The 12,096-nt window shown below is 49.1% G+C and overlaps 3 protein-coding genes across 6 annotated transcripts; 2 read left to right on the top strand and 1 right to left on the bottom strand.

Moving 5' to 3' along the window:
* The first annotated feature begins 49 nt into the window (after positions 1–49).
* On the top strand, positions 50–4,120 carry Psme2 (proteasome activator subunit 2). Of its 2 annotated transcripts, none has more exons than XM_071607776.1 (11): positions 50–180; positions 1,053–1,085; positions 1,502–1,564; positions 1,803–1,889; positions 1,999–2,029; positions 2,116–2,213; positions 2,975–3,043; positions 3,177–3,244; positions 3,394–3,448; positions 3,831–3,917; positions 4,010–4,120. In XM_071607776.1, the coding sequence occupies exons 3-11, from the start codon at positions 1,541–1,543 to the stop codon at positions 4,088–4,090; spliced, it is 600 nt and encodes a 199-aa protein (XP_071463877.1). In that variant the 5' UTR covers positions 50–180; positions 1,053–1,085; positions 1,502–1,540; the 3' UTR covers positions 4,091–4,120. The 2 variants fall into 2 exon arrangements, with proteins under 2 accessions (XP_071463877.1, XP_027775847.1); XM_027920046.2 differs by lacking the exon at positions 50–180 and adding an exon at positions 610–736.
* Positions 4,121–5,346: 1,226 nt separating this feature from the next.
* On the top strand, positions 5,347–7,625 carry Emc9 (ER membrane protein complex subunit 9). 2 transcript variants are annotated; one of them, XM_027920049.2, is made up of 5 exons: positions 5,347–5,787; positions 5,940–6,016; positions 6,985–7,054; positions 7,169–7,236; positions 7,393–7,625. In XM_027920049.2, the coding sequence occupies exons 1-5, from the start codon at positions 5,590–5,592 to the stop codon at positions 7,571–7,573; spliced, it is 594 nt and encodes a 197-aa protein (XP_027775850.1). In that variant the 5' UTR covers positions 5,347–5,589; the 3' UTR covers positions 7,574–7,625. The 2 variants fall into 2 exon arrangements, with proteins under 2 accessions (XP_027775850.1, XP_027775849.1); XM_027920048.2 differs by having other exon boundaries at positions 5,350–5,787; positions 7,142–7,236.
* On the bottom strand, positions 7,616–10,374 carry Psme1 (proteasome activator subunit 1). Of its 2 annotated transcripts, none has more exons than XM_027920044.2 (11): positions 10,219–10,372; positions 9,534–9,566; positions 9,325–9,387; positions 9,113–9,223; positions 8,977–9,022; positions 8,765–8,862; positions 8,508–8,576; positions 8,345–8,412; positions 8,185–8,239; positions 8,024–8,110; positions 7,616–7,847 (listed from the first exon to the last, which is right to left on the bottom strand). In XM_027920044.2, exons 1-11 carry the CDS (start codon positions 10,255–10,257, stop codon positions 7,767–7,769), a joined length of 750 nt encoding a protein of 249 aa, XP_027775845.1. In that variant the 5' UTR covers positions 10,258–10,372; the 3' UTR covers positions 7,616–7,766. The 2 variants fall into 2 exon arrangements, with proteins under 2 accessions (XP_027775845.1, XP_027775846.1); XM_027920045.2 differs by having other exon boundaries at positions 7,793–7,913; positions 10,219–10,374.
* Positions 10,375–12,096: the final 1,722 nt, after the last annotated feature.

Raw genomic sequence — 12,096 nt, 5'->3', positions numbered from 1 at the left:
TTCCCCGCCTTTCTGCAGGCTGATTCCGCTCCTTCCGGGTAGCCCTAGGCCAGGGGTTAACCTATTTCGCTCACAGCAGTCTTCTATCCCGCGCATTCTGCTACGCTCCGGTCCCCACCGGGGGATTCCAACCTGCCGGGGACCCGATTCTGACCGTCCCCTCTCCTGTTTTTTCTCAAGGCAAGGCGTCCTCTCCGCGCCTGCTCTCTTCCACATCCTGCTAGCCCGCCTCCGCCCCAGACCCTCTCTCTTACTATTCTGCTCACTCGCTCGGATCCTCCTCCGTCCTCCCTTCGGAGTTGAAACCTCTCGGGCGACCCCAGACACCGGATACCCACTTTCCCTTCTCCCACCCCTCTCCAACCCTGACTTCCCCGGGACTGCCCTCGTCCTAAGCCCCGCCCCTCTCCGAGGAACATCCCCAGTTCCAGTCTCCGCGCCCCCACTCTAGTCCCTCCCTTGGACAGCCCCTGAGCTTGCGACCCAGGCAGCACCGCCCCTCCTAGTGGCAACTGGCTGGGAATGGCTGAGGGACTACCTACTTTTTGCAGCCCCACAGAGGGTGTGTGTGTGGGAGGGGGTAAGCCGAAAGGGGGCGGGACTGAGGGGGGCGGGCCTGGACACTGGGAGTGAAAGCGAAAGCCGGGGCTAGAGTCCCGGAGATCGAAGATTTGGCAACTGGAGCAACATGGCCAAGCCTTGTGGGGTGCGCCTGAGTGGGGAGGCCCGAAAACAGGTAACCGGGAACCGGAAACCAGGACGGGGACGGGGGGACGGGGAACCCTTCTAACGGAGGCCAAGCTGGGTGCTCTAGGGGACCGAGGCCATGCCAGAGAACTCCCCCAACCTGTCTGTAGTGCTTTCACTTCTGTACGGTAATTTCCAGATTCCTGCCCTTTCACCACTTTCTGTACTGGAGCAGGGATTTCCAAGGAAAACTGGTTTGTGGAAAAGGCCATAGCCACAGTTGGATGGCAACCCTTTGGGGCTGGGATCTTACTCTTGACAACTGAAAAACTCTTAAACTAATATCCGGGTACTGCTGTCTGCAGGTGGATGTCTTCAGACAAAATCTTTTCCAGGAGGTAAGACTCTGAATTCAAGTGATTTGGCCCAGAATCTTAGAGCAATACTTGAGTGTCACAACCCCTCAGTGACCCCGAATCCACCCTAGACTTGGTCCCTATTTTCCTTACCAAGTCTACACCCAGGATGAACTCTTAATTATTGATTTCTACCTTTAATTTGACCCTCTAAGAATTCTTCCCCCACTTTCCTCCCCTCTTTTGATGGGGAGGGAAAGGCATGACCCTCAAAGCAGGAACACCTCAGTCCTAAACTTGGTTCTAACACTTACAATCATGGGCAAGTCCCTTCATTTCCAACATTTCAGTTTCCTCATTTGTAACTCAATAATTTCCAAGGGCCTGTCCAGTTTCACTTTTCACACATTTCACTGATGGTCTTCTATGGTTCCCCAAACTTGCAATGTAACCCACAGGCTGAGGAATTCCTCTACAGATTCTTGCCACAGAAAATCATGTACCTGAGTCAGCTTTTGCACGTGAGTAGTGTGGGTCCCTTCTGCCCCATCCTGTGGCCTCTCCTTTCTGCACACCCTCTTTAACTATCAACTGGGTTCAGCGCACAGAGAACAATTGTGAGTTGTGGATTGAAAGTATCAGAATGGTGTGAAAGGCCTGAGCCTAGATTGCAAAGCAAAGGGCAAATGTGTAGAGGGAAGGCTATGACTTAGGGTGAAGGAAAGAGGCTGGGCAGCACTGACACTGAACTCTGTGCAGGAGGACTCCCTCAATGTGGCTGACCTGACCTCCCTCCGGGCCCCTCTGGACATACCCATCCCAGACCCCCCACCCAAGGATGATGAGGTGAGGCACCCAGGGTACAGGGTTTAGACTATAAACCCAACTGAGCTGATAGCCTTTTGGCCTCCATGACTTTTCTAAAGAAAGCTTCTTTACCCCGTTCTTGCCTTAGATGGAAACAGATAAGCAGGAGAAGAAAGAAGGTAATGGAGGAAGGGGTGATCAGGGAAGGGGAAATGACACACTGACTACTAGAGGAGAAAGGGCCCAAATCCCTTCTTTCTCACAGTACCCAAGTGTGGCTTTCTCCCCGGGAATGAGAAGGTCCTGGCCCTGCTTGCTCTAGTTAAGCCAGAAGTCTGGACTCTCAAAGAGAAATGTATTCTGGTAAGCCTGGGAACTGGGAGAAGTGGGAAGAGAAAATAAATATCTCCTTCAGAGATGCAAGGCCTTCATCCAGAGACCTAGTCCCAAACAAAGAAACTTCCTTCTGTGCTTTGGGTTTAGATCCCCTTTGTTCTAATTCTGTTAGACCTTTGCTATTACAGTAGCACTCTTGAAATCTGAGACTGCTATATCCACTCTATAACCTCATATTGTACTGCTGTATCAGGTACACAGTGGAGATGATGGAATAGAGTGAATTGGTTTAAAGGTGTGGATCCTAGAGGGAATCTGGGTTCAAATCCTTATTTTTTCACTTACCAAGTTGATAACCCTAAGTCACTTAGACATTCTGTAACTCGGCAGGGGGGCAGGGGAGACATTCTGCGACTCTGGTGTTTTATCTGTTAAATGAGTATAATAAGAATATATAAGTTGGGCTAGACATAGTGACTCCTAGGGAGGTTGAGACAGAATAATCACAAGATAGAGGCCACCCTTGGTCACTTAACAAAATTCTCTCTCAAAAATAAAAAATAAAAAGGGCTGGGGATATACCTCAGTAGTAGAGTGCCCTTAGGTTGTATCCACAGTATTGCAAAACACACACACAAACACGCACGTGACAATTAAAAATTAAATGAGATAAATAATTTATAGCACAAAGCCTGGCATATAATCAGTGCTCAATTAAATAGAGCTGTTATTAGAAAGTGGCATAAGAACCCAGTAGGTTTGTTGAATGATTCTTCCTCTTAATGTAGGTGATCACTTGGATCCAGCATCTGATCCCTAAGATTGAGGATGGAAATGATTTTGGGGTGGCAATCCAGGTAAGAAAAGGGTGACTGAGGACACAGAAAGGAAACTTGGGAGACATAGGAGTTATGCATGAATTAGGTGGAAAGGGAGCTAATGAAGGAGATAGGAGATGAAGTATTCTCTTTGCCTCCCATGTCACCACAGGAGAAGGTGCTGGAGAGGGTGAATGCTGTGAAGACGAAAGTGGAAGCCTTTCAGACAACCATTTCCAAGTGAGGGCTGCTGCATGAAAGGCTGCAAGGACATTCATTTGGAACTGCCAAAGCTAGGCAGTCCTATCAGGGTGATGGGAGATTCTGGGAAGGGGATTTGAATATATCTCCCTGAACACAATCTGTGTTATATCCTTTGCTTGTGACAGGTACTTCTCAGAACGTGGGGATGCTGTGGCTAAGGCCTCCAAGGAGACCCATGTAGTGAGTGCATAGCCCACCAGTCTTTTAGCTGACTGACTATGGGTGGGACTGGAGGTGGGTGGGAAGAGGTCTTCTTCATGACTTTCCCAATGTGAAGAATATTAAATCAAAATATTTCTTTTAAAAAAGTAATTACAAAAATTAACAAAGAAAAAAACCCTGTCCCCTAAAAATTTAAGAAAAAATTACAGAAGAAAGAAAAAGCATTGCCTAGTTTGGGCTTCCACAACCATGACATTTTCTTCTGCCTTATCCTATGGGATACCCTTCCTTGGTGCTGAGTAGAAGCTTATCTTCAAGTTACCTATTCCCTATTTGAGGAAACCAAACTGATAATCCAGCCTCCCATGGGACTGACTCAGCTTTGCCTCCTGTATCCCAGATGGATTACCGGGCCTTAGTGCATGAGAGAGATGAGGCAGCCTATGGGGAGCTCAGGGCCATGGTTCTGGACCTCAGGGCCTTCTATGTGAGTGTGGAATAGACTCCTAAGGGAGGTGGATGGATGGGGTGGTGCTGGAGGCTAAGAACCTAACTCCTGCTTTTCTGCCCTTCCTGCAGGCTGAGCTTTATCATATCATCAGCAGCAACCTAGAGAAAATTGTCAACCCAAAGGGTGAAGAGAAACCATCTATGTACTGAGATGGAAAATAAATGACCTATACTGTGTGATTACCTGTGGTGTGTCATTGATTTGAAGCACATTCATTGAGTGCTGAGGTGAATGTGGTGGGAATGGGAAAAAGTACCAGGAAGACAAAAATGAATTAGATGCTCATTTTCTTCTTAAGAGGTCTTCTTAAAGAACAGGGTGGAAATTGTTATATGCCATGCAGATAATCCACATTTTGGAGTATCAGAGTTATTTCCATCTAGTGGTCTTATGAATGTTTCATGGTAAAAACACACCTGAACAGAGCCCTTACAGAAATAATCAAGTTTTAGATAGATGGGAAAGCTCTGTGGCTGAGGTCCAGGAATACAAACCAAATGAAAATCCTTAGCTCATAGCAAGCCTGGAAAGAGAATGTTGTTTCCCTGGGAGGATTAAGGGCGAATAACTGAACTTCTTAAGGGCTGGCAGAGGGGGAAAGTCCTTCAAAGCCATTGTGATAAAGTTAATGTATCACAGATCATTATGAGAACAATGATTTGTAAAGTTTGTTATGTTTTGTTTTTTTGGTCCCTTTTACCCGATTTCAGCTATTTGCTTTCTTTGTAATTGCCTTTTGGTATTCAGCTCTGAAAAGGTGGTAGAGACAAGGATCCTCTGCTGTGATCTTTGCTATAAACTCCATAGGACTGTTCTTTAACCTAGGGCCTTGTCCCGTTTTTTTTTTTTTTTTTTAATGTTTATATTTTAGTTATAGGTGGACACTATCAATTTTTATGTGGTGCTGAGGATCAAACCCAGTGCCTCACGCATGCTAGGCGAGCGCTCTACCTTTAAGCCACAACCCTAGACCCCTTGTCCCGTTTTAAAATATGGAATAAGAATGCTCCATAGCATTTGACAGTTTGGAAGTCCATCTATATCTACGTCTTTATATATCTCATTTATAATAGGAGCAAGGGAGTCGGCTTTTTCCCCACCTTCAAAGATCCTCTGTTGCCTGATTGCGGGCACCCAGCTAGTTCTGAGGGGATCATTGGAGAGATAACAGGTAATCCGCAGAGCCAACCAGCAATCAAGAGCAAAAGTCGGATAACCCAGCCAAGAAGCGCGTGGTTTCCTTTCTTTCACTTCTGCGCATTACTTCCTCCTCGCCCGAGGCAAGGGCGGGGCAAGACTCGAGCGCGGTCGTTGATTGGACAAAACGAGATCCTGTAGCCCTATCAAAGAGCGGAACTTGGGCGGGACTCAAGCGTGTACTTCTAGGAGCCGGCGCGGACCTGAGCCTGTCGCTAGGGGCCGAGAGGAGGAGCTTGGCGTGGCGGGATGCGACCGCGACCGCCTTCTCCGCCACGCTGGGGGCGGGCTCCCGACCTAGATCTCCCTGAGTCCATCGGCTGCCTTCCAGACGTGTCATCATCACGGTCAAATCTAAGTGATAGGGCACCGGGAAAGGCCAAGCTCGCCTGCGCGGGGTGGAGAAATCACACTAATCCGGTTTCCTGCGTCCCAGCAGGTCCCGCTTGTCATGGGGGAGGTGGAAATCTCGGCCCGGGCCTACGTGAAGATGTGCCTGCACGCGGCCCGGTACCCGCACGCTGCGGTCAATGGACTATTGCTGGCGCCAACGCCGCGGGCTGGAGAATGTCTGTGCCTCACCGATTGTGTGCCCCTTTTCCACAGCCACCTGGCCTTGTCCGTCATGCTGGAGGTCGCCCTCAACCAGGTGTCACTACGGGGCACATATCCCCAACCCCGACCCTCTGGCTAGTCTCCTAACACCATTAGCTCAAGTCCATGCCCAGCTCCTTGGCAGCAATGCGCACCCACAGAGCCAGCAGCATGGTTTAGTTACTGATGGCTCCTTTCCCACGACAGGTGGACGTGTGGGGCACACAGGCCGGTCTGGTGGTGGCTGGGTACTACCATGCCAATGCAGCTCTGGATGACCAGAGGTGAGTGGGGTAGTCAGAAGTAGAAGGCAAAGGATTATGGAGATTGTGGGTGGGATGCAAATGAACTAATGTCATTCATTCCATCTTTCTTTCATCAAATGCTCAGGAGCAGGGTCTGTACATCAGGTACTATGCTGGATAGTAGAGTAAGGAGATATAAAGATAAATAAGACCTTCCCTGGAGGGGCTGCCACATGGGTGGGAAGGACAACTGTGTTTCAACAAGATGGGGCTGATCTTGCTTTAACTGAGGTATCACCCAAGTGCTGCAAGAACACAGAGGAACCCTAACCAGCAACTTAGAAAAAAAACCCTTGATATATGTAATTATATATATGTGTTTATATATATACATCACATATATAAATCAAGTTAGAAATACTGTTTTCTAATTTGCCTTTCTCCCTCACTTAATAAATATTTGACATCTTTTGATCTCCACACCAAGATCTGCTTTAACACAACCGCTATAGTATGTGAATATGGATATACCATAATTTATTTAAACATTGAGGTTATCTCCATGTTAAGAATTTTCTATTACTACACTTTTTTTTTTTTTTTTGTGGTGCTGGGGAATGAACCCAGGGCCTTGTGCATGCGAGGCAAGTAGATATACCAACTAAGCTATATCGCCAGCCCCTACTACTGTTAATTCTTTATAAATCGACTCTCTTGGTTAGCATATGCTAAATATTACACTTTCAATTTGGATGGTTTATGCCAAATTACCCTCCAAAAGACCACATTTGATTTCTGCTCTCACCAGCAGTGTCTGAGCACCTGTTTCCCACAGCACTCAAGCATCAAGCAATCCTTCATCAAGCATCCAGCAGGCCCATCCCCCTCAGGCCAGCTACAGGGAAAGTCCACAACTACAACCGCATCTATGAGACCTGGGAAGCCCAGCTCAAATGGATGGGGTCTACCCACAGTTGGCTGCTCACTCTGATCTTCCCTCTACACAGCCCTGGGCCCCTGGCCTTGAAAATTGCTGGGCGAATTGCAGAATTCTTTCCTGATGCAGTACTTATTATGGTGAGGCTTGGGTTTCAAGATGGGGAGGTGGAGAGAGTCAGGAAGGAGATCCTTGAAACTCTTATCTGCCCTTCTTTGTCTACCCAGTTGGATAATCAGAAACTGGTTCCTCAGCCTCGAGTGCCTCCAGTCATCGTCCTAGAGAACCAAGGTCTCCGCTGGGTCCCCAAGGACAAGAACTTGTGAGTGCCCCACTCCCTCCACCTCACCTTAGAAGCCCAAGGTTCCTGGACCTTCTCTGTCCTTGGTCTTTCTTCTTCTCAAAACCCAACTTCTCTTAAGTCAGTGTCTGGCCCCACTGTCCTGCTGTTTGACTTCAGTGGGGTTTTCTATTTCAGAGTGATGTGGAGGGACTGGGAAGAGTCCCGGCAAATGGTGGGAGCACTACTAGAGGGCCGGGCCCACCAACACCTTGTGGACTTTGACTGCCACCTTGATGACATCCGGCAGGATTGGACCAACCAACAGCTGAACATCCAAATTACCCAGTGGGTTAGTTCCACAAATGAAAATGTCTGAGCTAGGACCAGAGGGTTCAGGATCCAATAAAGAGACTTGGGCTGGTGGGCAACAGTATGACTATATTTATTGTGCCTGGGAGGCAAAGTGAGGAAGAAACCTCAATGGTAGGAAGGTAAGGGAAAGTCTGGGATCCCTGGTAAAAAGCAGGAAGGTCTCTGCTGTACTCATCACAGAATGAGAGAGAAGTCTCTCAATAGATCATTCCCTTTGTTTCTCCTCGGGGCTTCTTGAGCTTCTCAAAGTTCTTCAGGATGATGTCATATAACACAGCCTATAGGGCCAGAGAGGAGTGAGGGTAAGTCACAGGCCCTCAGTGGTTCTGTACCTCACTTCTAGCCTGTGGAGAGGCCAAACTTTTGTCATTGTTGACACTTAGCCTGCAAGGTCAGGGAGTAGATGACCTAGGAAAGGGGTCTGCCCACCCCTGCCCAGCCTTCGCCCCCTCACATAAGCGTTGCGGATCTCCATGACCATCAGCCGAATGTCCCGGTACTCTGCTTCATCCAACTCATGGACCAGCTGCCGATAATCACCCTGTGGAAACTCAGGGTCAGACCTGATTTGAAATGTGTACTTCCCCCATGCACCCTGACCTGGATATCACCTACCACATGGGGCTGTTTAGCTGCTTTGGTAACTGCATCACCACGCTCAGAGAAATACCTGTGGATAGGAGTATTATGTATGGAGTGGAAGAAGGAGAAAGCCCAGGCCTCTTTCCCCAAACAAACAGAGTGTGTACAAGGGTGCAGGTGGCTGGTCACTTACTTAGAGATTTGAGTGTGGAAGCCTTCCAGCTTGGTGTGAAGGCTAGTCATCAGCTCAAATACCTTCTCCTAGGGAAAGAAAGCATGGTTGTGGGTGTGTGGGGGTGGTAGGGAAAAGATATACAAGTTATACAGGAAGATTGGGGGTAGGGTGATGCTCTTACCTGGACAGCCACTCCAAAATTATTCCCATCCTCAATCCGAGGTATCTGTAGCTGCAACCATGTAGTGACCTGGAGGGAGGGAATAGCATCAAAACCACATCAGCTCACATCCAATCCCAGGTTCCCATCTTCCCTAGCCTCCTTCATTTGCTGTGTCCTCTCCTGCTGAGACCTAGCAAGTGCCATGCCCTAACTGTTGGACCAAGAGCACAAAGGGTTTCACATGAAGGCAGGAGGGTAGAAGTGGGAGGGCTCACCAGGTTGAGTTGCTCGATGACATCCTTGATTTCAGGTTTCAGACGTTGCAGGAGGACCACAATCTTCTCATTGCAGTTCACTGGGCCACAGGGAGGACCTAGAAAGTGAGCAAGGGGTCAGTTACATGGCAGCCTGTGTGGAAAGGAATCCTTCAGAAGGAGCTCCTGCAGCTTGGGACCCAACTCTTTTTCACTACATAAATTTCAAGTACCTTTGTCTTCATCTTCCCCTTTCTTCTTCTCATCCTTATCTTCCTTCTGTAGGGAAAGAAGGGCTCTTTGGAGACAGGACTAAAGCTGATGATTTTCCCCATGGTTAGGCCCCTCCTCCCAGGTCTCCTAGCTTGCCTCCAGCTGTTTCTTCCGTTCCTCCTTCTCTTTGTCCTTGACTGGATCAGGCACTGGGATGTCCAAAGGGGCCTTCAAATTGCTCAGGTTGACTTCATTGAGAGCTGGTTCCTGGGTGCAGGGTTGGAGGAAGACTGGAGATGAGGATATCCCTCTCAAGGCCCACCAGACTCTCCTCTTGGCCCCCACTCTCTAGTTCCCTGCCCTGATACCTTTAAAAATGCATCCAACTCAGAAATCTTCTTGGGGAAATAGCTCCCGAGCAGGTTCTCTGTCTGTGTGTGAGGTGGGGGTGGAGGAGGATGGGGTTCAGATTCAAATGCCTTTACAAGGCAGTGAGGCTGGGGTGACACTGCCCAGCAAGGGATGGCTGAGCAGCAAGAACTGGGTAGAGAAGGGTTGCTGATGGGGCAGGTCTTACCTTGGTACACAGGTCTTCACGAAACACATCCACCTGTGGGGCACAGGCAACACTTCAGAAAGGGTGGCTTAAGGCCAATGTATTTGGTCACAGTTAGAGTTGTGTGAGAGATGGAGTGGATCCCTCCAAAGTGACACCTGAAGATGGAGGATGGGTCCCTGTGAGGGTGGACTGGAGTGGTGGAGGAGGGGATCTCTGCAGACCTGGATATGGGGAGGGTGAAGTGGATCCCTGTGAAGCTGGATTTGGGGGATGAGAACATTCCTGGCAGTGAATGGTGACTGGTTCATTTGAGAACATCCCTGGGGTCCCCTGGGTTGTGTGAGGAGGAGTGTGAAGAGAGCCCTCTGTCAGTGGGCTGGGACGGAGTGTCCCACAGAATGAGATCTGAAGCCCTTTCTAAGGGAAAGACCGCGGTGGCAAGGGCAGGTCTGGCGCCCCAATTGTGTGTGGCCCCGGGGTTCTGGGCCAGTGGACTTCCCCTCCTGTCCTATTCTCTGCTTCACCTCACTCCGCTGAAGCATGGCCACCTAGCCTCTCCCTGGGGTCAGGTGCTTGCGGCACGTAGCCCCCACACAGGTGGCGGCTGGGCAGAGGGCCAGGGGCCGGGGGCGGGTCAGGGGAACCCTCAGCGTCTCCGAGCCACGCCTCCCCAGTGGCCTGTGCTCCAACCCGCGGCGCTCACCTTGGCTTGGGCTTCAGGCTGGACCCTGAGTGTGGCCATGGCCGGGGCGAGGGGCCTCGCGCCGCACGAGGAGCCGGGAGTGGGCACCGGGAAGGGAAAGCGAAAGCAGAGCTCGCTTGCAACCCGCACGGCCTTCCTGGGTACTGGGGAGTGGAGGGACTAGAGGAGGCGGGGACTGCCCGGGAGTGGGGCGGGGCGGACCGCGCAGGAAGGCAGCTGAGGCTGGGCTCCCCCTAGAGCCCAAAAGGAGTGCTTCCTCCCGATTCCTCCGCCTCTCCGCCCTGCTCTGGTTCCCGCCTCCAAGGCTGGCCTTCCAGTCTCGCATCTCCGCCCGCCTCTCAGTGCCAGCCTTCTGCCTCCGCCCCTCCAGCCTCTCTCTGCCCCGGCCTCCCATCTCCCTTCCTCCGCTACCGGCTCTGTTCTTCCCCTGCTCGGCCTGGAACAATAAACCTTATTTGATATTCTTCTATTTTTTTTTTTTTCTAAAATGGAACAAAACCTGGCATCTCTTCTCTAGCCTCTCCAGTATGGTCCCCTGGCTATATGGGCATCCTCTGTCCCACCAATCCATATTCAGACATTGGCACGATGCCTACTCAAGCCCTTATCTGCTCCCCTCGGGACCGGAGCTGCAGGCTCCATTCCTCTATGACCTGCTCTCGCAGAGCAACAGGTTTGCGTCTCTCTAGATGAAATGCAAAGGCCCTACCTGACACTTGTCTCCCCTTCAAGTTCACTTTCTATTTCTTTCCGCCTCATTCATTACACTTGCAAATACTTGGGTTTTTCATTTGTCTTTCAAAGGCCTCTTGTTCATTTCTGCCTCGGATAATTTGCCCTTGAGAAACCCTTTGCCTCAAACACCCTTCCCTTGGATGTTGACATTCAATTCTCAGATCAGCTGTTTCCTCTTCAAGGAGATCTTTCTCCATTATCCCTTATAAAGTACTTCTCTCCAAATTTCTGTTATAAATCAGTGTTCTAGTGCCTTCACAGCACTTATCTCTGATATTAGCCAGTTTGTGGTGTGTGTGTGTGTGTGTGTATGTGTGTGTGTGTTTGTGTGTGGTTAAGAGAGGGTAATGTAGTGGTTTAAACTAGGGCTAAGCAATCTTTTTTTTTTTTTTTTCCTGTAAGAAATGAGATGGTAAGTATTTCAGGCTTTCTGGGCCTTACTGTGTCTGTAGCAACTACTCAATTCTGCCATTGTAACAGAAAAGCAGACTATATAAATGAATTAGTGTGGCTAGGTTCCAATAAAAATTTATGGACACTAGAATTATAGTTTTATATAATTTAAATGTGCCATGAAATGTTATTCTTTGATTTTTTTAGCCACTTAAAAATGGAAAAATCAGATGCAGCCATACATGACTGCAATCTCAGCCGCTAGGGAGGATGAGGCAGGAGGATCAAAAATTTGAGGACAGACTCAGCAACTTAGCAAAGCTCTGCCTTAAAATAAAAAATGAAAGGGTGTGTGTAGGTCAGTGGTAGAGCGCCCCTGGGTTCAATCCCCAGGTAGTTGGGGGAGCCGGAAGTAAACCACTTTTCGTTCGCAGGCTATACAACAACTGGCCACAGGAGGGCAGTAATTGGTTAATCCCTGGTTTAGGGCACAGCCATTGCACCGTTATTGCCTGGGTTTCTATTCCTGTCTGCTCAGTATCTGTGAACAAATTACCTAGCCTCTGTGCCTGGGTTTTTGCAATTGTGAAAGAGGAACATTACTAAATCAACCTGATAGTGTTGTTGCGAGGACTAAATGCATTAATTTATATAAAAACTTATAGACATTTAGACATTGTTAAATAAATGAGCACAGAGATGCCCTATGAGGAAGACAGAGATAGGAAGTGTTCCTTTATGGGGTCCCCA

Source organism: Marmota flaviventris, chromosome 2 (assembly GCF_047511675.1).
Source record: "Marmota flaviventris isolate mMarFla1 chromosome 2, mMarFla1.hap1, whole genome shotgun sequence".
Lineage (NCBI taxonomy): Eukaryota > Metazoa > Chordata > Mammalia > Rodentia > Sciuridae > Marmota > Marmota flaviventris.
Note: the sequence above shows the minus strand (reverse complement) of the source record. Positions and strands in the feature narration are given on the sequence as shown.